The 25,536-nt window shown below is 40.2% G+C and overlaps 1 protein-coding gene across 5 annotated transcripts in view; it reads right to left on the reverse strand.

The window, feature by feature from the left end:
• Window positions 1-25,536, reverse strand: part of MPPED2 (metallophosphoesterase domain containing 2) — a 122,589-nt gene that overhangs the window by 60,471 nt on the left and 36,582 nt on the right. For all 5 annotated transcript variants that reach the window (XM_053389810.1, XM_053389843.1, XM_053389828.1 and 2 more), the window contains one exon: window positions 20,744-20,925. In XM_053389810.1, coding sequence (XP_053245785.1) covers window positions 20,744-20,925 — 182 coding nt within the window. The remainder of the gene's footprint in view (window positions 1-20,743; window positions 20,926-25,536) is intronic.

Below are 25,536 nucleotides of genomic sequence, written 5' to 3' on the forward strand. Positions count from 1 at the left end.
GTGGATTTTGACGTATCTCATACTATACAAAAGTTTGTATCTGTTAGAAGTATGCAACATGAGTTAAACTGCTTGTATTCACTTTTGTAACTGTGGAAAACATTAAAGATTCTCAGATAAAAATATAGCTGATTTTTAAAAAGAAGACACACAACTCAGGTGCTAACTACACTGTATCTCTATTGTACTTTTTGTAAATCATTTTACTGTAACTTTCATACATCTTCATTGTTGGACAATAAATTGAATTCTGAATCTACTGCAATGATAAAATTACATGAAATTGAACTATCCTGAAATAGCCCAATAGTCTGCAAGCAGATGGCAGAAAAAATGTAATATGGAGAATAAATGTAGGTTGAGTTTTGGCACTCATTCCTTATTTGCACAAGAATAATTTAGAATTAGCTGCACAGAACCTAGTCAGAAAGCTATAGGACTTCAGCACTGTTTGCTTCTTCTGTAACCAGTATATTCAAGATCATTTTCTATTTATGATCAGACACTATAAAGACTGATTTATTATGGCAAAAGCTTTCATGGATTATAGTTCACATAATCAGATACACAAAATGTTATTCTCATTGGAGACAGACAGGCAGGCAGACATAAAGGTGACAAACACATAGTGGGCACAAATGTCAATGAAATGCAAAAGGTACATTCTGTGACAATATATAATAAGCACAATCACCATTCACATTAGCAGTAGCCGGTGATAAAAATCTTTCTAGCTTAACTATGCTACCTAGCAACTACAAATGGGAAATAAAACTGTACATATTTAGGCCTCAACAGGAACCAAGTGGTTGAAAAATTCTAGGTCAGCATTTTTACACTGGAATCTCCCTTTGAAGTACTTTTGATGAAGAATAGTGACTTTCAGGTCAACAGCAGTATGTCCTGGGAGACTCTCATTGGTTTCTGGTTGTTGCCTTTATTAATGTTAGCTTTGTGTTCATTTATACTTTGACAATGCATCTAATCTGATTGCCCTATGTAGACAGCAGAAGGACATTGCTGGCAGGTAGCGGCTTATATTAGTTGGAGAATGATCCAGGGAATGAACCCCAGATGGTTTGGCATCATTAAGTCCTGTAATAGTGCTGTCTGAGCGCCAAACGACATACATGCTGCTATTTGTATCAGGAAGAAGCTTCAATTGGGACCAATGCAAACTTCCCTTCCATTACAAGTAATTGCTCTGGAGGTGTAAAACCTACAGGAACAGCAGCAGCGGCAAACACTTCCTCCTTGTTCACAGCAGTCCCGATCATGATTCAGGACCCAAACATCTGCTTTTTCATGTCTTTAAAAGTTAAATATGATGTTGAACCACATATTTAATGCCATGTGTAATTTGGTCGTACTGTATGTGTGTATTATGGCAGAGTTGGCAGCTATATTTGTTGATAATTGAAACTCACTCTATGGTGCAACTGTGTGTGTGTGTGTGTGTCCTCTAAGTTCCACTGCCCACAAAAGCTTCTGCATTCACTTCATTGGGGTGGGAGTGGGGGGCAGAAAAATATGAGTGTACCCAGCCACAGCTTCCACATGGGTAAAAAGGAAAGACTAAATGTCCATAATCTTAATATATACACCATAGCACTCATGACTTGGATTCAAGCTTTGTTTTGTTTTGAACAGAGCCTATCCGTTTTTCTTTTGGAATTTTGTAAATTATAACATACTAGGGATCACAAATCGTACTCCAAGTCTCTTACTTTAAGTCTCTTACTGTGATTTTAAATGGTTTTACTATGACTGCACCGTATATACCATGAAAATAATTTTACCCTTCATACTGCCAGTGGGCCTAAACAGAAATGGGTGTCTTGAATTTGATTAAAGGCAAATTGAAAAAGAACATTTTTGGCTAATATTACATTAGGCTAAAATATAGAAATGAATCCTCATACTATCTAAATCTAATAAGAAAATGCCATCTCAATTTCAAAACTTTCAAAGCCTTTTCTAGAAGTGCATCACAGATCAATTTACATGGTACCTTTGCTGCTAAGCAAAACCAAATCACAGGTTTCAATTGGCTTAACTTATATTGGAAAGTGAGAGAGTAAATGCTTGAAAATGCAATTACTGCAAACAAACTCCATTTTCTCCTCTCAGAAGGGAATTTCGGTGGACATTTTATTGCCATCAAATAATATTTCTAAAGGCATCAATACACAAATCTATTTCTTTGTAGAATCTTCATTCACTAGCTAACCTAATCTCCAGATTTTGAACAAATTCTTCAGAAGTGGATATTACCTTGTACAAAGACATAAGAGTCAATTTTAATCATTTGTACTGAACCAAAACAAAGAACCTAAAGCAAACATCCCTGGAAATGCTTCTAACATCATCTGCCTCTATTTCTGCAATTTACAATTGTAATTAAGGGGTTCCTTTTTCTTAATAAAAAGGAAGTAGAATACTTGTACAAAGAGGAAAGAAGGTCATCTTGTGAAATACTTTTCTGCCTGTAATTAAACTAATTATCAACTTCATGTTGGTGCTGGAGGATGATCCTGGGTTTTTTCATTTATAAATACTTTTTTCTTTTCAAACACCATGAGAATGCTGCTATTTAGAATTTTAAAACAGTAGGGCTTAGAAAGAAACACATGAAAGGACTCCGACTGCATATCTTGCTCAAGCAAAATTTGAAAACAATTAGACTTTTGGAGTGGATCAATTGAAAAACAGATGGCATGATCCAGCCAACGGTAAGCACTTCTATGTCCTACTGCTGTTGGTGAGAGCCAAGAATGTGCTTAACTCTTCCACCGAAATCTATGAGAGTTTCAAGTGATTAGCTTGTGCTGGATAAAGGCCAGAAACAGCTCAAACACAATCCTGGCTGTTTTCATAAAAGAAAGACTGGACCAACACTTATAAAGATTTATTGAGCTATTTCAGGAAATTGGATAACAGACTTCCAACCTTTGCCAAAATATTTAAAATAAAAATGAATTGGAAGACACTACCAAATAAATCAACTGATATTTTTCTTCATTTCATTCTGTTTTGATGATTTATAAAACCGGAGAAATACATAATAATAAAACAGTGTTGAAATTGCCTTGTAAGGTAAAACACTTTTGAAAAACAAAATCACAAGCTTTGATGGCGAAACAGACTAATAAACCCTTCCCTCAAAAACTCAAAAGTTTACTGAACACAGGTGAAATAGTAATGTCTTCTCACTTAAATGTACACCGTTTGGTAAAACAAACTTCTGAAGAGCTACTGCTTGTCTTTATTTGTGTATTGACGATACACATTTATTAAATGTCATTTACTAATTACATTTGCATTGTCTTTGAAACATTTCACCCTGTGCATACTTAAACTATGAAATTCACTGCCTCAAGAGCCATAGCCTCTGCTCATTTAAAAAAGGGATTGAACAAACTTGTGGATGCCAAGAAGATCAATGGATACTGCTCATGACAGCTATATGCTACTCATCATTGTAAGAGACAGCAGGCCTATGAAGAACAGTTGCTGTGGAGCCTTCATGTTCTGTTTGAGGGGTTCCCAGAGGCATCTAGCTGACCTCTGCATGCAACACGACACTGGACTAGATATGCCTTAAGTCTGATCCAAGAGGGCTCTTTATTCTCATGCTTATTATGTTATAGTTATTTGTTCGTTTATGAAGCTCCTTACAAAAAGCCTGAAAGCTCAGATAACTACATCACTATCAGCGAGTCAGTATGAATTAGACAGCACTGCCCTGCTTAATATAATTCAAAAGAAAACCTTGGGGCTTTTTCCTAGCACATGTTTCCCAAAAGGTAGTTAAATGAATAGCTCAACTGCCACTTGAACAAGGGTGAATTAAGAGCACAAGGTGCTTGAATCCTAATGATAACAATTCACCATTACTGATAATTATATATTGAAATATATTGATGTTTTTAAGAACAGCCTAATTTCAACATTCTAGTTAGCCTGCCATAACACAAATCAATCTGTAATTTCTTAAATTGCTCACATGTGACAGAAGAATTGCTTCAAAAGTGTTTTATTACTCCAGTGTTAGATATAATGTTATCCAGAATTTTGGCTTATTGTTCCTAAGAATTTAGGAATGTTCAACAAAATCACAAGGCGCTATTCTTCCTAGGTTGTTCTATGTCTGGTTGCAGTCTGGGAGTGTGTGCGGATTTCTAAAACTTGTCCTGTGTTTAAAAGCAACACTTTCAACATGTATAAAATTAACACAGCAGGCAGATGCACACACTAAAACCAATCAACTCAGTGATGATCAACTTCTTCTACAGCCTAATGTGGACATAGTGTTTCAAATTGTTCTTTGGCTTCCCTAGTTTCAAATGCAGTCTTAAATCTGCATCAGCACTGATCACAGTTAGATTGCGCTCCAAACCAGAGGTTGAAATCCGGGTTTGATGGCTAAGAAGAGTGCAATACAGATTCAGTGGGTTCTAGGAGTTGGTTCTACAGTGGTACCTCGGGTTAAGTACTTAATTCGTTCCAGAGGTACTATTTCTGGGTTAGCGGAGTCTGTAACCTGAAGCGTATGTAACCTGAGGTACCACTGTATCAGCTTCTGGCTCTTATGAATGATCCTCCTGGAATCCTCAGCATCCAGCAGTAGCAAGGGGAGTGAGGAAGACCCTCACCAGTGCTGCTGCTGCCACCACTACTCCAGCTTTTAATATATAGGTATGAAAGAAAGGGATGGGTGGTAGTGTGTATTGGCACTCACTGAGTCAAAGGTTGCTTGTGATGAATGCCAAGAGGGCATGGAAAATTCTAGGAATATTTTGGAAAGTAATTTTGGGGCTAGAGGGCAGACAATAATTTGGAGCCAAATTCTCCAGACTCCCTGAGTACAATTATAAGCCAGAAAATTGAAGCAAGAGGCATAGAAAAATAGTGCACAACTTTGTGGAAGCAGTTATAATAATAGTGGTGCATTAGAAAATACTTCCCCATATATACATATACGTGTGTGTGTGTGTGTGTGTGTGTGTACACACACACACACACACATACATAGTGATATATATATGTATATATATCACTATCTATGATGGTGATATAAAACTTGTTTTAATTCTTGTAAGGGACAGTTTCCCTATCAGTACCCATGAAATAATATGATACCAAAGACCAATGTTTTAGGAGAGATTGTAGCTCACCTAAGATACTCCCCAGAAAGTATATATACAAGTAATGATGCGAAAATGCCACCACTGCTATTCTTTACCCCTGAAAACATTTGATCATTCACACGTGGCTCTGTTAAGAGTTGCTAAAGCACAAGATTAGAAAAGTAGATTCCCTTCTTCTAATATTGGCCATGCCAGGACTTTTATCCTGAGTAATTATATAATTTTTAGTAAATTATAAAATGAAATTATAAGTTGCTTTTGTAGAGGCAAAAGTTGCTGTATTGTGTCAGAAGATTCTTGTATGAAGAGCCTTTGTGTTTTTGTTTGTGCATTCAAATCTTTTGTGAAATATATACTTTGGCAACTATAGCAAGTCAAGAGCAGACAGCCTTCTTCACAGTTAGCCAACAATGTATTCCTTGATTTCCTATCACCTCAAGTTCTAGGATTCTGTTCAAACAAACACACTCAAGTTACAGGGTGTTGTTTGAAAATCTCAAGCACCATGACATAAAAAGACAAGTACACTTCACCAGAACTAGTAATTAGCAGTGAAAGTTAACATAATTCTCACTTCAGTCACTTAAGAAGCTTTAACAATTTGCATCTTATTTACATTCCCCACCAGTAAGGTTTTACCACCTTCATCTCAAAGTCTGGCATGACTGTTTTTACAGCTGCACTTACGGATGCACTTGTTTATTAATAGCCCTATGCTTCCAATACAGCTGTAATGGTTTGTCTTCTCTAGTCAGTCAGATTCTGGAAATCATTTAAACATATCTAGGTGAAGAAGACATTTGTCAAAGTAAGGACTCCCCAGACGTACGTTCCTGTTTCTAGATGTTCTATACTCTTCACAGCTGTTCTCCACTCTTAGGCAAGAAGTTTGAGAAGGAAGGAAACAATACTCTACTGCTGATAGATCCCCCTTCCAAAAAACCACAATACACAGTACTAATGCTTCCAAATAATTACTTTGCATTCATTTATACAAAGGGTGAAAAATTCCTTTATTCGAAATGTAATTCCAACAAACTTATCCACCAGTACCAGATAGTCTATATAGAGCACGGGTGTCAAACACAAGGCCCGCGGGCCGAATCCGGCCTGCCAGACCTCGTCATGTGGCCCGTGTAGCTGCCGTTCTCGCTGCTGTTCTCGCCCGTCCAGTGCACCATCGCCTGGTTGTGCGCTGCGTCGCCTTTCAGCACGAAGGAGGTGGTGAGCAGAGAGGCTGCCTCTGGAGGTCCCCCGCCGGCGCGACCCCGCCGGCCGCCCGCCTCGTCCCGCGGGCTGCCGCGTCTCTGGTGGTCACTCCGGTCCGGCGGGCGCGCCGCCCAGGAGGCGCCCAGCGCGAGCAGCAGCAGCAAGCGGAGCGGAGCTGCCCGGCCGGATGCTCCTCCGCGGGCCCTGCAGCCGCTGCTGGCGCCATGCTCGGCCTCTGCTGCGCCTGCGCCACCGGGCAGGGATGCGAGTCTGGCAGGCGAGGCGCGGAGGCGGAGGACGGGAGGGAGCGAGCCGAGATGGAGGCGGGAGCGTAGCGCGGACGCACGGCGTGGGAAACAACGTGCCAGCAGGGCTTCCACACCCAGGCGAAGCGCAGCGCTGCCCTCTGCCGGCGGGCCCCACCGAGCCCCGGAGCCCGGCCGGCCGCCTTCCCCGACGGCTGCTGGCAGCAGGGCTGCAGCAGGCACGCCGGAGCAAGTGGACGGGAGCCCAGCGCCTGGGCAAGTGAACGTGGATCCACAGGGGCTGCTCGGCCCGTCGTGGAAATGTGCTTCCTCCACCAGCGCCAGATTTGGGGCCGTGCGGGCGCCTCACCCGCCCTGAGCCAAGGGAGCACAAAATAATGATAACGATGCCTATTTATTCTATTGGGGGGGCACCAAATTTTGTCCTCACTCAGGGTGGGTGCCATATTACCAAAGTCCGCCCCTGCCCCCCCCTCAATGGGATTTGAAATCCAGGGATTTGAAATCCAATAAATTCCTAGGAGTGCCCCTGTCCGTACTGAGTAAGCCCCTCAGCCCCTAAAAGCAGACGATACCAACTTGTCAACATTGTGATAGTGATGTTGTGATACGGTAGCGATATATTGCAGTGTTGAAAAGCAGAGGGAGGAACAAGCAGCATTGGCCCCCGTCAGAAACTGGGGTGCAACCGGCACATCTTTCCCCCCCACCAGCGCCTGGCACAGGGAGGAGGCAGCAACAGGCGGAGAAGGAAGAGAAGGCGCAGACAAGCCCCAGCCACAAGACGCAGTCCGGTAAAGGTGTCCTCAGACTGGGCCTGCACAATGTTATGATACATCACCACAGGGGCAGACTTTAGTAATCTTTCATATCGGGTGTCAGCCTGAATAAAATTTTGAGGGGGGCAGGTAGGCCCCACCTCACATCACCATCATCACCATCATCATCATTTATTACTGGTCAAAGACCAGCTCAAACCTCACATAATTTATCACATGCCACACACACCCCATTTAAATGTCAAAGCCCATCAACTTCGGGGGTCTCAGCCTGCTCAAATATTTTAGGCCGATACAACTGGCCCTTTGAGGGTGACCAAACTGCTGATGCGGCCCCCGATGAATTTGAGTTTGACACCCCTGATATAGAGAATGAAAAGTATTTAACGTATCCCCCAAGAGAAAAGAGCAATGGATCTTTCTTATACAAATCTGATTGTACAGTAAAAAAAAAACTACCGGTATTCTGAAACACCATCCATTTAGAAGTATTAATCAGGGTATGCCCATGGTTTCTAATGGCTCTGATCTCATCTGAAGCTGCTGTTTACATTGGAAAGAGATGCCCATTCACACCAATGAGGATTTCCTGTCAACTACAAAGAGCACCCTCAGATGAGAGGTTGTTTTCAGGACCACAGCAGGGAAGAATCATAGAACTGTAGAGTTGGAAGGTACACTTGGGTCATCTAGTCCAACCCCTGCGATGCAGGAATCTTGCCCACAGCCGTCCCTGGGTGACTTGAATCACAAACTTTCTGGTTATCAAGTTAAGCCATCCAAGTTGGTGGCCATCATTGCCTATTATTATTATTATTATTATTATTATTATTATTATTATTATTATGCCCCACCCACATTCCATAGTTTAACTACATGCTGTGTGAAGAAGTGCTTTTTTTGCCCACATTGTGGATAATTCTCATTTTGCACACACACCCTTTCAACTTGAAACATTCAACTTAAACTTCCAACTTCAGCCTTTTTAAATTGAATGGTTGCTATATTTCGGTTTTGCAATTTTACTCAGTGGTCCAGCCAGGTATTTGTAAACCTCAAACCTGTCTGCAGCATGTACTAGTGGGGCAGCTAGATTAGTTTCTTTCAGCAAACACAACAAAGAGGTTTGTGGTACTTTAAAAATGAACAGATTAATAAGCTCAACAACTTTGGCTCCCTAAAAAAAGCCAGTTCTTTTATACTGTGAGTAGATCACAGTCTCTTGGGAGTTGGACGTTCTTGATATATGCTTTTGTGGACCAGAGTCAAGTGTGTATCTTGCAAGAAGGGTACATATACACAAGGGTGTAAGAGGGGAAATGAGGTAAAATGGCAATGAAATGCAAATACTACTGTTGGTAAGAATTCAATTAAAGCATAAATATACGCTAAATTAGCAGTCACTGCCAATAACATCAGTTAAATTAATGATCATCTATAGTGGGACAGTCATAGTCTCTATTCATCCCTAAACAAATTAGAATCAAGCCTCTTGATGAAAGGTGTGAATTTATCAGTTTACAGACTGTACTCTCTGTATTTCACTGTCATTCAGCAACACTCCTTTTTTTTTTGCTCTATACTCATTTACATATATGCATACACAATGCCTACTAAGGACGCTTTATGCATCTAAAAAGTTTATGTCATCATAAAAACCTCTTAAGTCCTTAAGATTCCAATTTGTTGTTTCAGTCTTCTCCATGAAATGCAGCTGGTATTGTTTCACAGCATTTTACTTTGTTCTGTTATTGAACCAACCCCCTTCTCTCTCTGTACCTGACCTTACAGATATTTTCTGTGCTTCATCAATGCAGCGTACACTTTGCAAAATTTGCTTAAAATCCATTCTTTCCACAATCTCCAACAATTTTCTAAAACAAGCCTCTAGTCAACACAAGATTTATCTGCATCACTTTTCTGAATCCTTTAGGGGAAAGCAAGCACACTCGATGTAATAAACCAAAGCAAAAAATGCCAGGGCTTAGATGCTGGCTACTGGCCCAGGGAAACAAGAGGCTTAATTAGCAAATCAAACTGAACCCTAATACCCAGTAGGAAGCATGGCTCAGAAAACTACCTATTTTTCTTGTAAAGACAGTAATTCTACGAAACTTGATTAACCCCCTGGTATGGGTAATTACAATAAGGTGAGGGTTTGCCACCCTTGTATTAACATAAGTTGCTGCATGTTGGTTTTCAGTGACACAGTAATTCCTCTAATACTGTGAATAAATGCTAACGTGAGAGTTTTAAGACTCAAGCCCTGTTAGCAGCAAATAGTCTTAGAAAACCTTCACTCAGTGGTTGCTTGACCAGAGAAAATTCATTTCCTACCACATAGGGCAAGCCTGGGAGACATTCAGTTGAGCAAGCATTTTCTTAACTCATTCTAGCATAATGCTTACATTCACCAACAATTATGGCTAAGTCAAAGAAAAAGAAATAGCACAACGACAATGACAGAGCCCTAAATATCGTCTGCCATGCAGCCTGGGCCTTACAGTCATATACGGCATAAAGCAAAAAGGCTCCGTAATAGAGGGGGCACCGCCGACCAATTTTAAATTGAATTACACAGCCTGCTAATCTTTATGATGAGATAAAATTTCTTTGAACACCAGACATTATGCTAAAATCTGCAGTGCTTTCTCCACCCGCCCAAACATTTCTGTTTCAGGCTGCTCCTCCATAGCACTGTGCAGGAAAACAATGCCCGAACAAATGCAAAGGATTCTGTTTTGCTTTTATTATATACATGTATTCAGTGCAGAAAGAGAAGCATATATACAAACAAATGTTGTATTTCTCTGCCTAGATATTAGAAACTGTACATAAATAATTCAACAACACATGGGAAATAAATGAAAAGAAATGAAGATTCCGCCCCCCTGCATTATTGACATTTATCTTTAACAGGTAAAAACAAAATAGAAATATTCAAGAAATTCTGAGTAAACTCATGACTCTTCACCACACTCATCTAATTTTGCTTTTTTTATTTTTAAATTGTCTGCCTGCCTGCCTCTCTCTGTGTCTGTGTGTTTACTTTTTTGATACATTGAAACCTGTTGATGTAACTTCAAGTTCCAAGAAATTCAGATGATGAGAAAGATCATGTTCATAATACAGTGGTACCTCTGGATGCGAACGGGATCCATTCCGGAGCCCCGTTCACATCCTGAAGCGAACGCAACCCATGTCTGCGGGTCGCTGCTTCCACGTGTGACGTCATTTTGCACGTCTGCACATGCGCGAGCAGCGAAACCCGGATGTAACGGAACACGTTACGCAGAGTGTAACCTGAAAACACTCGACCTCAAGCATATTTAACCCGAGGTATGACTGTATGTGATGTTTTTACCCAATGGGCCCTCTTCCTTTTGTTTCAGTAGTAGTTATCACTAACTATCTGCAGCAGTTATTTTATCATTTGGGGAAGATCTAGACAGGAAATAATCTAAAGTTGTTACTTCGAAACAAATGCAAACACAGACCTGGGGCTGAGGGTGTGGGAAGATTAGTTAACTGTCCTTAACTCAACTAACATTTGCTCAAATAATTGCCCTACCTATGTTAATGGAATCACTGAAAAGCCTGCTGAATATAGAAGCAACAAGAAACCTCCCATGCTTCTAAAACAAAGTTACATTAATTCATGCTGTGATTATGTATTGGGCATACTTGGTAGCCAACAAATATTCACAATATTCACAATAAAACACATTAAAATGTAATGTTTTAAAAATATGGGGGGGGAATTATTTCTATTTCTATATGTATCATAATACCTGCCTCAATTTATTGCACAGTAAGCATAATCAAAAGATACTGCCATATTTTTCTGTGTATAAGACAATTTTGTTTTTTAAAAAAGTAAAAAATTGGGGGTCATCTTATACAGTCGTACTTTGGTTCTCAAACGAAATCTGCTCCGGAAGTCTGTTCAACTTCTGAAAATGATTGAAAACCAAGGCACAGCTTCGGATTAGCTGCAGGAGCTTCCTGCACTCCATCGAAAGCCCCGCCAGACATTTGGCTTCCAAAGAACATTCACAAACTGGACCATTTACTTCCGGGTTTGTGGCATTCAGGAGCCAAAACGTTAAAAGTTACAAGGCATTTGAGAAACAAGGTACGACTGTACGCGGATGGTGAATACACAGGGGTTCAGGCTCTGGCAGTCTGGGCTTCGGTTTGGGTTCTGGCCTGGGTGGTCCAGGTTCAGCTTTGGGCTCTTGAAATATGGCAACCCTAACTATTTTAAAATATTAATTTCTTAATTTTGGGTTCACAAAAACAGGGGGCGCCTTATATGCGGAAAATTATGGTATGTTCCAATTATTCATTCGTTTGTTTAAAGTGTTTCTTGACACCCACCCACACCTACTATCAGAAGATTCCAGGGTGGTGTACCTTTATTAAAGGAGTTTATGAGAGAAGTATCTACAGAAGGTTTTGAGACGCAGAAAGGTTGGTATCTGAGCACCAAGAATCAAGCTTTCAGATTAAGTACTTCAGAAGCTCTTGTTCAAAGTGATACGCCCCTGTCCATTAATGAAATTAGAGTCCTAAAAAGAAATCGCTTTCTAAAGATATAGTTAAACGTACCAATTCCCCAGACTATTTAAATTAGCATTTTTATACAATCACAGCTATTGGGGGCATGCGAAATTAATAACAAGAACTAAGGGTTGAGTGCCACAAAATGACGCTTTACAGTAAATCTTCATTCTGGACATAAGAAAATGAAGCAATACAGAGTAAAGCAAGTTCCAGATGGCAGGCATCAAAATGAGAGAGTAAATCAAACTAAGATTTGATTCATACTGTGAATATTTCACCCAAGAATTCTTCAAAGTGCCCTTTACTTCAAGAAAGCTTATAGCCTTAAAAAAAAAAGTAAAAAAACAGAGGATAACTATATGCTGCTAATTTTGAAGGCTGTGCCTTATTTCAAAGGATTTTCATTCATTATATATTAGGAAACCCCAGAGAATTCCAGATACCCCACATTTCAGGTGGGGGCAGCTTTCTAATATCCTGCATTTTTTCAAGGCTAGACCTAAGCAAAACATACATGCCAGTACTTTTGAGTATAAGACAAACTTGTGGACTTTCTGCCCCTAAATAAATGCAAGTTTAAAATATTAAAATAAGTAAAGAATATACAATTGGGGATAAAAATGAATTAAAATTAAATGCATGTGAAGGCTGATTTCAAATCATATTTTTAAAATGAAAGAAATTACTATCAGTTCAGTTTTTCTATACTTACTCAGGCAATATATACCATGAGAAAAGCAGAGCAGGGCCATAAACCCAAATTAATATGCTGTATTGAGGGGAGCAATAACGTGGGGGGGGGAAGCAAAAATGTCGTAGAGGAATAGAAGTAGATTTCTAACTACTTAAAAACCCATGTGCCCCAAGGGCAATGTGTACAAGAAAGCAGAATAGTGTGTGAGAGTGGATCAGGAACTACGTGCGCCAACAGGGAATAGGCACTACATATTTGGCCAGGGCCGAATTGCCAGATTGAATATCTGGAACCATATGCATGGTTCCCTTTCCTAGACTGGAAACAAAGTGTACAGTTGCAAACAGGGACAGCAGCTGTGCTCTTGGATAGCACCAGTGCTTTTTTTCTGGGGGGACGCAGGGGTACACATACCCCTAAACATTTTGTGAATCTAATGAGAGAAGAAACTAATTTTTTTTATTACAAAATATATAGTTTCTTCTCTAGCACAGTGGATCATCAGTTCCATTGCCACCCCCGATGGCGGCCTCATTTTCTGTCAAGGTGTTTCCTGAGTCTCAGACGGAAGCAAGCGTTTAATGTGTGAAGCAGTGTGGAATGTGTAGTGTTTTACTGATGCAAGTTTGGCCTCACTGAGAGGCAGTATTTCAATGTGAGTAGGAAAATTACTATTTTTCATCATCACGAGGTAATGCATGTTCTTTGTACTTTTGCCCATTTACTGTATTTGTTTTTCCTGATTTGAACTATAAAATGGTGGTTTTCTTGAGTCAAAACGAGAGTACCCCTAAACATTTTTAAAGAAAAAAAGCACTGGGTAGCACTGATCCCTTATGGGGTGGGTGTAGAAGGCCAAATACACCTCATTCTTCCATGCCGAACAAGTGATCTGTGCTTTCAGCATTAATCATCTAGTTCAAGTCTTCGTGCCTTTATTATGCATTGTTTTATTGCACACATTGCTTTACTCTAATGTAGTAAATTACCTCGAGTAAATATTTTAAAGCAGGCCACTCTGCTACAGCATCAGACTCCTGAATCTGTTTGTCAGATTTCCATGTGAGCTAACAGACACAAATTGGGATTAAAACTGGTCGTCTGCTCATATCCCTGCCCACAGTGAACTGCCACCTTATCTCTGCCCTCCAAGTGTTATCATCTCCTCTGCATTAGTCAAAAGGTTAAACCAAACACTTCTATTTTCTCTAATCCCAAGTCACATATCACCATGACTCACAAGCTTTAACACACAGAGGCACTGCTTTGCCTGAGAGAAGCACTAGCTATATCAATGTCTAAAAATACAAACCAAAAAAGGCAGAAAAACAGTACAGTAGCTGACCAAAACTTCAGCAATATCTTCATTAGAGTCTTATTTCTGTCAATAACACATGAACTATCTGATTAAAATATTTATTCAGACCAGATTCCATCAGTACATTTGCACTGAAACCAATGAGGGAAACCAAAGTTTAGCTAAGAAGATAGAAGCTCAAAACAAAAATTTAATGTAATTATATCTCCTCTCCCAGACAGAAAAAAACTGTAATGATATTATAGTGAAAATATACAAGTGAGGAAGAATATTATTCACAATTTACTCAAGAGATTCAAATCAGCATTAAACAACCAAATTGGATAAATACTGCAGTAAGACCATTGACATCTGCAAGAATTCACCATGTTGGAAAATGCTGCAGAGATGTAAATCTCTTTGATGTTTCCACAGCAGCTATTTGCATCAGGTTTTTTGCATCAAGAGACAGGCTTAAAGTTTAAAATTTAAACTGACAATCAGCTTGACTCCTCATCAGTATTTGCAGCTCAACTTGAAACTTTCTTCAGACTTAGAATCATAGAATCATAGAGTTGGAAGAGACCACAAGGGCCATCGAGTCCAACCCCCTGCCAAGCAGGAAACACCATCAGAGCACTCCTGACATATGGTTGTCAAGCCTCTGCTTAAAGACCTCCAAAGAAGGAGACTCCACCACACTCCTTGGCAGCAAATTCCACTGTCAAACAGCTCTTACTGTCAGGAAGTTCTTCCTAATGTTTAGGTGGAATCTTCTTTCTTGTAGTTTGGATCCATTGCTCCGTGTCCGCTTCTCTGGAGCAGCAGAAAACAACCTTTCTCCCTCCTCTATGTGACATCCTTTTATATATTTGAACATGGCTATCATATCACCCCTTAACCTCCTCTTCTCCAGGCTAAACATGCCCAGCTCCCTTAGCCGTTCCTCATAAGGCATCGTTTCCAGGCCTTTGATGCCTTATGACTTGCCCTGCTTTGTTTTGTTTTGTTTTTTGGCTCCGTTTTGCATGACAAAGGTGAGCACCACATAATTTAGCTATTCACACACATTTCTAGCTGGGCTTCCACTTTCACTTTGCATGCTCATTCTGCACTGGAGTGGAGAAGAACATGAGCTTTATCTGAAATGTCTTTCAATAAACATCCAATGTGGCAGTCATAACTTAGAACTGTACAAGCAATGCAAACATTTGCCAGGAGCAGGCATATTTTTAGGGGTGGTAACAAGGCAGTGTGCAATCCAAGAGGTATAGTCCAGACTCCCTTATGATGTTGCTGACATTCCCGGTGCAACTTTTGCATCACACAGCTCAAACGTACTACAGCTAAGTGCAGCTTCTCAGGGTGGCAAAATATTTTTTGGACAGTCCTGAAGAAAATGTGTTAACAAGAGGAAACCACAGCAGCAATACGAGATACGACAAAGCTAATAAAACTCTGCTTTATTCAATAGCAACATAAATGATCCTCTTTCTGTTGGGAGTTCTATATGATAACATGATTTCAGAATTTGATAACAAAAAGATAACCACATAGGAAGCCAACTTAACTGAAAGTAGCAAAGGTCCTCTATAACATTGGTGAAGGATTACAATGCTAGGACCATTTAGTTACAACATATTTATATACTTCACCCTACACAGTACAGGTAACTTGTATGGCTGGGTGAGTGAGGAAGGAAGGAAGGAAGGGAGAGCAGTGGAAACCCATTCTCCATCTATTTATTTCCCACACACACACACTTCTGTACAAAGCTGCAATCATGGGCTAACCCAGCTTTGGAGTGGTAGCACAAGGGCTCTAGCAACATCCCAGAGCCCTCACACCGCCTTCCCAGCCAGGTAGGCTGACCTCCATCTTGCAGGGGTTCCTGGCTTTACTGCTTTTGTGTATATGTGTGGTCTCCTGAAACCAAACCCTTGCATAAGATGTGAGTTAACCTGTATCATGAGACTGATTTTAATAACCATATTTATTGTGATAAATATTACATCCTGCTTCACAGCCCTACATTTTTCGGCTACTTCCAAGCACACAGTATGTGAAGAAATATTTTGTATTATGCCACAAGTGCTATAATTACATACTTTCCAATGCAAACTGATACAAGCCTAATCAGAAGCAAGTCCCATATGTTCAATGGGGTTTACTCCAGGGAAAGGGACTCTTTAAGGTATGCTTGCTCTATATACAGCTACACAGTAAAGGTAGAAATGTGAATTGTATTATACATCTGAGAATGTATGTGGACAAAACATACACTAGCCATCACATAATAATTTTAATTCTTCCCTTAGCCCATAATGCTGTGTTTACTGCAAGGTCAGTTAAGTTACTATAAGGGATTTTTAATGAAAACAATTATAAATTTAAAGTAACTGTGTTTAAAGCATTTAACAGTCACTAGGGTCAAGTGATTACAGCAGTTACAAGACCCCTGGGATATGTTCACACCAAAACAAAGTGAATAAATTACCTCAGCAGGCGTGTGTAATCACTAAGTGACCACAAAGGTCATGCAGTGTACAAGCTAAGACGACTTTCATGCAAAACCAATAATGAAAATTTATCAGTCAAGGAGAAGGAGAAGAAACTTAAGGGCTGCAATTCTACACACACTCACCTAGGCGTATGCCCCCCCCCCCTTGAACCCAAAGGGACTTACTTCTGAGTAGACATGTATAGGAAGGATTGTGTGAAGGAAGAATCAAAGTTAGCTGATGGTCTAATGAAAAGCAGAGATGAGAGGTAGAATGACAGGCTTGGATAACAGTATATAGGGATAGTAAAGGAATACATGAGGAGGAGGAAGGTGAAGGAATAAACTTTGATTAGTTACATTGAAGATCAGATTCTAAACTGTTCACTCAGCTAGACTCTTAAGTAGGCTTTTCTACTTAATTGAGTATAAATTGGTTTCCGGACTCAATTTAATATGCTGGTTATGACCTTTAGATTTCATGCTCCTTTCCATACAGAGGATGGTTTGTTACCAAGATAGAGCATTTTTGGCAGTTCTTGGGAAGGTTTGTTCAGCTCATCTCCTGCTCATTCTTTTTGTATCAAGCCAAGTTTATTCTTGTTCTGAAAGCCCTTGCGGCCCTCCAATTCTTGCTTATTGTCTGAAGAGGCTGGTTTTTGCAGTTGTTCTCAATAGTTATCCTTTCTGGGCCTTCTACTGCTAAATATTATTCATGCTTTTATTTATTTGTTGGATGCTTTCTGATTGTTGGGTTTACTTCTTTTAGTGTTGTTTTGTAGATTTTAACTGCTTCATAGACCTTTTAAATCAGGGCTCAGCAAACTTTTTGATTCAAAAGACCATATGCAACTGACTAGGTGGTTGGGGACCATATACCAGCGGGCATGGCTGGAGCTGGCTTTGCCATATAAATATTACTAATACACTACTAGTTGTAGTAGTAGTAATAGTAGTCATCTGTTCCAAAGCATTTAGATGACGGACAATTTAAAATGAATAAAAACCGTCAATATAGCAAATAACACCATAATATTTTTCAGAAGTGAACAACAACAAAGCAAAGCAGAGTACAAGCAGAAGACCCAATCAGATTAAATATTCCCAATAAATTATGTTAAAATGCTGTCTGATAAAATATGTTAATACTGTCAAAAATGCAAACATCTCTTGGGAGAAATGGAACGTCTTTACCAGCTGTTGAAAAGATTGTAGCGTGGGTGCCAGGTGAATCTCTTTGGGGAGAGCATCCCCAGGTATAGGGCCACTAACAAAAAGGCCACCTCTCTTATGGCCACCCTCTGAATTTAAGTAGGAGGAGGCATCTAAACTCTGGTAATCAGCATTCAGATAGAGGACCTAGCTGGGCTACCAGACTAAAATGGCATCCATATGTACCCTTCAGTGACAGCAACTGATTGAACACTACCCCTATTCTGCGACCCTCCAGAAAGAGCACTACACACTTCAACTTTTTGGCTCTCATCCACCCATTTCTGAAGTCAGACTCTTGCAAAGCACACTGGCTACCACACCTGACTGAAATGAGCTTCTTTTAGGATTGAAATTGTTGAGGGTTTTTTTTTTTTTTACGATTTTACCCCAGGAAATAAACTGCCACAGGGGCCAGATTAAACTGACCGACGGGCCGGATTAGGCCCCCAAAATGGACTTTGGACATAGAGGTTAATGTTGAGTCCTGAAGTACCCTATTCTGTAGGTTCTACAAGGCCAAGCAAAAAACCTCCAGCACAACTTTCTAGGATTAACCATCCAGGTTAGGAGCAAAACGACGATTGCAAAACAGGAAGATCTACCTCTTGCCCGGACAAACATCCCAAACATATACCATGACCTATGGTATTGAAAGCCTCTGGGAGATCAAGAAAAGCAAGCAGAGTTACAATCCCAACACAAATTATCCCTCACAAGGGCAAACAAGTTACTTATGGTATCAAAATTAGGCCCAATGCCTGATTTACATGGATAAAAGTTAAATCAACAAGAGAACCTGGATCTGATCAGTGGCCAAGTATTCTAGAACTTCATCTGGGAAGGAAACATTTGCCATTGGTCTGCAGTTATTGAAATCTTCTGGCCCAAGGAAAAGTTTTTTCAGGTGCATCAAACTACCATCACATTCAGGCAAGTTCAGTACCACTTCCTCTTGTATTGGTGAATTTATAAACTGCTTGGCCCAAAAAGGTTTCATTCCCAGATGGATTTTATAAGCACAAAGAGCAAGGATCAAACACGCATGTGGTCAAAAAAGCCTAAACAACAACAGCCTGAAACAGCACCAGCTGAAAATCATCCATCAATACTGGACTGGACAGTGCTCTGGACAACTCCATCAACTGACCTGCCAACAATGTGAATGCTAACTCTAGACTACTGCAAACAATTTATTTAAATAATTAAATAGGAAGGCAATCCGGATACATAACATATAGCTGTCATGTGAATTAATTAGGCAAAGTATATTCCATGATACACTGAGCATGCTTTGGCCTTTCAGGTATACTGAGATAGAACAGGGCTAGAGAATATGTGACCCTTCAGTTGTTGCTGTTGTACTCTAACTCCCTTCAGCCCCAGTAAACATGTCCAATGGTCAGGGATTATAGGAGTTGCATCTGGAAAGTAAGAGGTTCCCTAGAGTGGCAGAGAAGCTGACCACAGCTCTGCTCTGTGGGTCCTGGAGATTATGGGAAGATTAGTCAACTTTTGAGTCTGCAACCTTGAAGAGGAGCAATTATGAAGAGCCTCTGTTTTGTGACTGTATTTTGTTTGATTTTTGTAAACTACTCTACAAGCAAATTTTGATGAAGCAGAGTATAAAAACGATAGAAGCAAATATTTCAAAGTAATTTCCCAAACCAAATTCAATTTAGACCGTTCTCTACACTATATCAGAAGGAAGCTTTATCCTTATGAAGCAATGCTGCAACTCAAAACAGCATGCATAATATTAATGAAGAGAGGGTTGTCCTTAAATTATTATAGCCATGAACCATTTCAAATACCAGACCAACGCTGTTAGTATTCAGTCCCAGTACCAAGAATTGTAGAATGGGAAGGGACACCAAGGGACATTTAGTCCAACCCCCTCCAATGCCTTCAAAGGCTAAAGAAATGGAGAAACAATGTCCAAAGTAAGACAAAGGGTTTACAAATCAAATTGGAATGCGGAATAAACTGGAAGATGGTCAATAATAGACAGAGAGAGGTATAAAGGGTAAAGAAAAGCCAAAATGTGGAAGAACTATTTCTTTTCTTTTCTTGTTAATCCCCACCCCAACAAAAAAAATCCTTTTATGAACAAAAATTTCACTTTTCTCATCTCCCCAGGGGCTTTCCAAGGGAATCCAGTGGGATTTAATGATGCCATTAGGGGCCTTTAGCGACACGGTCACTAGACACAAGCCATAAGAGGGCAGTGTCAAAGCCATGTTTTAAAAGGCTTTTTCTATAATGATGCAGTTTCATTTAGACAAGTAAAACTTTTTTAGAAGGCTAGTTCATTCTTAAGGGTCAACTTGCCATTTTAGTCTTCTTACTACCCTCCTCTCCCTTTTCTAGCTAATCTCCCCAAGTTACCTAGGCACATGCAATTGGCCTCAAGATTTCTCACATGACAGAGATACCCAATACCTCGATTTAGAGCTATCATTGCTGTCTTTCATTTTACTTGTTAAACCATTATGTCAACTTATTAGAGGCTCACTAAGATCAGTGGGCTGTTAGGATATACTTAGCAAAATTCAGCTAGGCAACAGGTGCCTTGCTCCTTGGAGACTTTAATGCATATGAGAAGCCATCAGTCATAAGGAGGTTAATATGCTTGCACCCCTTTATCTGAAACATATGTCCATCTCACAGCACTATGCTGCTATAGAGACCCTTTCGAGGCACATTTTCTACCGCATAAAGTAGGAACAGTAGTTATATTTTTGCTAATCATTCGTCTTTTGCACAGGGACAGAAACTCAGTTAACCACCAGAACAGGAACAGCAGGGTGGTTACAGCTGCCCCTCCAACTATTCAGCTTTTGTCATCGTGTGATACCAAATGACTGAGCATCAAGTACTGAAAATATAATAACAAACATATAAATCCATGCTCAATTAACAGAAACATATTTTGACTAGAAAGAGAACATAACACAATGGCAAGGCTAGGGGTAAATGTTCTTCAAAGCTTTAACACAATTAGGAGGCTGTAAGTGACATTTGGATCGCAAAGGTTAATTGGGGTCACCAAAATGCAGTAATTCCTTACCTAACCAGTCATTAAACTTCTTAACCTCAGAAGGCAGCCCCAACTCAGTGAAATCGCCCGTATGAAGCAAGATGTCCCCATAAGGCATCTGGATTCCATCTGTTCTGGAGTGTGTGTCTGAGATGCAGACAAACCGCGTGTGGCCTGCTGGTTTCGGGGTGTCATATGGAATAGGATCGACCCTAAAGCAAACATAAAGAGATTCCATCAGAATTAATATTTGCTACACATGTTGAACACATTGGGCACAATTCATTCAAAATATAGGTGCGGCTTATATGTGTGCAGAATTTCCACAGGTTACAGAACCCTGCTTTTAAACTAGTAAGCACATGCACAAGCCCTTGTTGTAGATGGCACAATGGAATGTTATATGGAATGGGATATCCGCATATTCTTCACATATGCCCATCCAACTCTCTCAACCCAATCCATGATCCTAGAAGATATAACTGGATGGCAATATAGGGAAGCATGTTCATAATATCAATTTCCCATCATGCTGTCTGTGTCCATGACTGGCACACAGATAGACAAGAAGGGAGGAAACAGGCTTATGGAAATCCTCTGCATGAATTTTCTGCACCAACTGTTCAGGGAGATTGTTCCAATTATTTCATAATGTAAATGTTAGTCTACAGCATAGACACTGTACCATACCCAGCATCGTACAACTTTTCTCTTGTTAAACAGTACCATATTAGAGTGAAATCCTATGCAAGTATGCCCAGAAGTCCCATTAATTCAATAGAACTTACTCCCAGGAAGGCATTTAAAGGATTGTAGCCTTAATCATTTAGTTATGAAGTGCTTTACAGTGTTTACCAGATAGCAAGCGAATTGTTTATCATATACAGCATTTTGAGTTCAAAAGATATACATAAAACTTACCAGCCTTGAAAGTATTTTTTAAAAAATCCAGAATGAAATGTGGATCATCATAATTTAATTCAGAGGGCCATATTTATGAAAACAACTGACAATGCATTATCAAGCAATTAGAAGCACGAGCCATTCACTCATACATGCAATGGGAAAACCTATTTCATCATATAAGGCTTATTAATCCAGCAAAACTGTTATTCACCAGGAAGAGCAATCCTAATGAGGGGTTGGGGAGGTGCAGAGCAGTGAACACTCTTGCTGGCTAGCACAGAAGTCAGGGGCTTCACCCTCCCCCATGGTCAGCTCAAGACTGGCATGGCTGAAGGACCCAAGGATTGTAGGATTTTGGATCCAGCAGATCTAAAACCTCTGTTGCCCCACTGTGAAATGTCAGGTTTTGGGGGCTTTCCACTGACTATTGCCCAACAGGATTGGTCCTCTCAAATGGAAAGGACACTTTGCTGCATCCCAGTTCTCCCCACCACTCAGCTATTGATACCAAGGGATAGGGTTGCAGGCTTAATCCAACACAAATAGTTGACAAATAGGTAAGTTATTGCCCTGTTGCCAGAATGCAAGGAATAACCATTAATTCTTAAGTAACATCTAAATTTTGTTTTGATTTGTGCCTCTTTCTCCTTTTAGATGGCAAAGGTATTATCTATAATCACAGATTTTGCTTACTCTTACATATATTGTTAAGCAGAAAGCCAAAATAATGGGTTGACTGAATAATTATATGGCCTATATAAACGTTTAGCAAATCTGAACAGTAACATACAATTAAATGGATTTCCCCCCACAACGTTCATAAATTAATAAGGCATTTATCACAGACAAAAATTCACTTACTGAGAATATTCTGGCAACCTAGGTGTAACTGTGATTATGAACGTAGCATATGTTTATCTAGTGCCTTCTTTCCTCTGTAATAACAGTGGGTAATTTTTTCCCTTTTAATTTTCTAGAAAAAACACCAGAAAGTAAACATCTGGTGCTTTATGGCTACAATCTTATCAACCTCATGTCACTTCAGTAGAAAATGAACTTCTGCTTTCAGTGCTATATAGAGTACCTTGTTCAGGTCTGTGTCTCTGTGTTAGGTTTGAATAAATCAGACCTGTGACACTCCCTTTTGCTCCCCCCCCCTATATTTCCCTAGCTTCCTCCAGCTCATTCCCAAACACATTTGCTATTTTCAAATTTCTTTTTCCCTATAAGAATGGCTGGGTAATGGGACAGATGGGGAGAGAGAGACAGAATACGTTAGAGGCAGAAGCTGAGTGAATAATGAACAGACACAGACCCTGCAATCATAATCTGAGGCGCTTTTTGTGTGCCTCCTCCCTGAGAGGTCCGCAGGATGGCAAAAAGAGAACAGGTGTATCCATTTGTGGAGGTTGTCCCAAGGGAGGCTTGCCTGGCCCCTTCATTGGGTATTTTTAGGTGCTAGGCGAAAATGTTTCTCTACAACCAGCCCTTGGGCGGATTAACATTAAATGGCCTTTTAAATGTGTTTGTGAGTGGGGGTTACTGGTTTATGTTTCTTTTATTGTGCATTTTGGGTTCTCATTTGGTAATCTCGCCTTGTGATTCCCTATACAGTGGTACCTCAGGTTAAGTACTTAATTCGTTCCAGAGGTCCGTACTAAACCTGAAACTGTTCTTAACCTGAAGCACCACTTTAGCTAATGGGGCCTCCCTCTGCCATACGGCCACACAATTTCTGTTCTCATCCTGAAGCAAAGTTCTTAACCTGAAGCACTATTTCTGGGTTAGCAGAGTCTGTAACCTGAAGTGTATGTAACCTGAAGCGTATGTAACCCAAGGTAAAAGGTAAAGGTACCCCTGCCCGTACGGGCCAGTCTTGACAGACTCTAGGGTTGTGCGCCCATCTCACTCAAGAGGCCGGGCGCCAGCGCTGTCCGGAGACACTTCCGGGTCACGTGGCCAGCGTGACAAGCTGCATCTGGCGAGCCAGCGCAGCACACGGAACGCCGTTCACGGTCCCTATTTATCTACTTGCACCTGGGGGTGCTTTCGAACTGCTAGGTTGGCAGGCGCTGGGACCGAGCAGCGGGAGCGCACCCCGCCGCGGGGATTCGAACCGCGACCTTTCGATCGGCAAGCCCTAGGCACTGAGGCTTTTACCCACAGCGCCACCCGCGTCCCTAACCCAAGGTACCACTGTACATTTAAGGGTCTGTAGCTTTTTCCTGCTAAAAATGTATGTGTAAAATATGTGATAGGTTTGCACATTTTTGACCCTGGCCCCGATTCAGACTGACCACACACAGAGAAGCTTTTCCTGGTATACAAATAAAAGGAAAGGAAAATATTCACCTGGTTAATGTCCCCTGCCATTACACTGAAAAGAGAGGGGACACTTTAATGAAGAGTTTATATTAAAGATGAATGCCAACCTAAACTAAGAATTCCAGTGATGTTGATATTAACTAGAACCTGCCAAAACTTTGATCAGGGAATAGGTTACAGGAATTGACAGGTTAACTGACTTCCCCAGTGTATCAGCAGCATAGCTTGAAAGAAAATCCAATAGCAATGACTCTGCTATATAACTAGTAATCCCTTAATGCAGATCAAAGATGTGTTCTGATATATCCAACCCGTTTACAGGATTCTTCAAGCTACTAAACTTGAAGTCAAAGCCAAGTTCTTCAAACTCTATAAAATAGAAGAACAAGCCCACCCATGGTGTAATTCTATCAATTTGAATTAAGTATCTGAATGTTACAGCAAGAAGATCTTCTTCCAAGAGGAGTAATGCTGACAAGCTCTTAACCCTAACCTTTTTGGCAAGGACCACAGTAATAACAGTGTCTTAATGAGAGAAATAAAATGGCATTGGTTCAGACCTTAGGATAATGAATTGAACTTCATATACTATGTTATAGGATGGCACTTGTGGATGGCACAGTTCTCAAGAGTTCCAAATGAACTGATGATAGGAAAGAGGGAAAGCAGAAAGGATTCATAATCTTGATGAGGTACTAAGGTCTTGCTCAGGTCATTATTTAAACTGAGGCAGCTAAGAATAACTCAGAATAGCATCTGCACACTTCATGCAGGAGGACCTGAAGCTGGTACAGATATAATCTCCATTGTGCAGACAGTGCTGAAAACACTATCCCTGTGGTAAGCAGAAATTGTATATCAATTCTAACATTTCCTTGTCTTTGGTCATTCAATCATTCATGTGTGGCTTCCAGTATATGTGAAAAATTCAGGAGATATTCATAAATGACATAAATATGTTACAACATGAGCCAGAAGAAATGGACTTGAATCAAAGTGGAATGTCTTCTTGATGGTCCTGGGTGATATTTTTTCTTCTTCTGACAGAAGTTCTATGTATAGGACTAGCATATAGCGTAAGAGTCAGAAATTTGATAAGTGCAACTTTCCCCTACCTAAAAGAGTCTGTGATAGGAACCTGCTGAATATCTACCTGACATGCAATTGATGGCACAGTGTCTGTCAGGAAAATGCTGGCAATCCCAGGCTTATTGCCAGACTTGTGAAGCTATAACAAGGGCACAATATACAAGGACTGTGTAGTAATGTGTATCTTAAATAGTTGTGTATAAATTATTAATAATATCAAGTATCTCTTCACAGTGACAAGGCAACAATGTGTGAAGATGATGATTGTTATTTATCATTAACAGGTAACCTTTAATCACAGATACTTGTATCCTGTGATTTTACTGTAGAAACGTGTAATTTGATGTTAGGTCAGATGTTTGGTTTCACCATTCCTTTAAAATAAAACAAAGTTTGTATTACTTAAGAATGCAAAAGATAGGTTTGGAAATGTATGTTAAATCAAAGAATGTGATCCAGTTTACCGTATTTTTTGCACCATAACACTCACTTTTTTCCTCCTA

The sequence above is a fragment of the Podarcis raffonei genome, chromosome 1 (genome assembly GCF_027172205.1).
Source record: "Podarcis raffonei isolate rPodRaf1 chromosome 1, rPodRaf1.pri, whole genome shotgun sequence".
In the NCBI taxonomy this organism is placed as follows: Eukaryota; Metazoa; Chordata; class Lepidosauria; order Squamata; family Lacertidae; genus Podarcis; species Podarcis raffonei.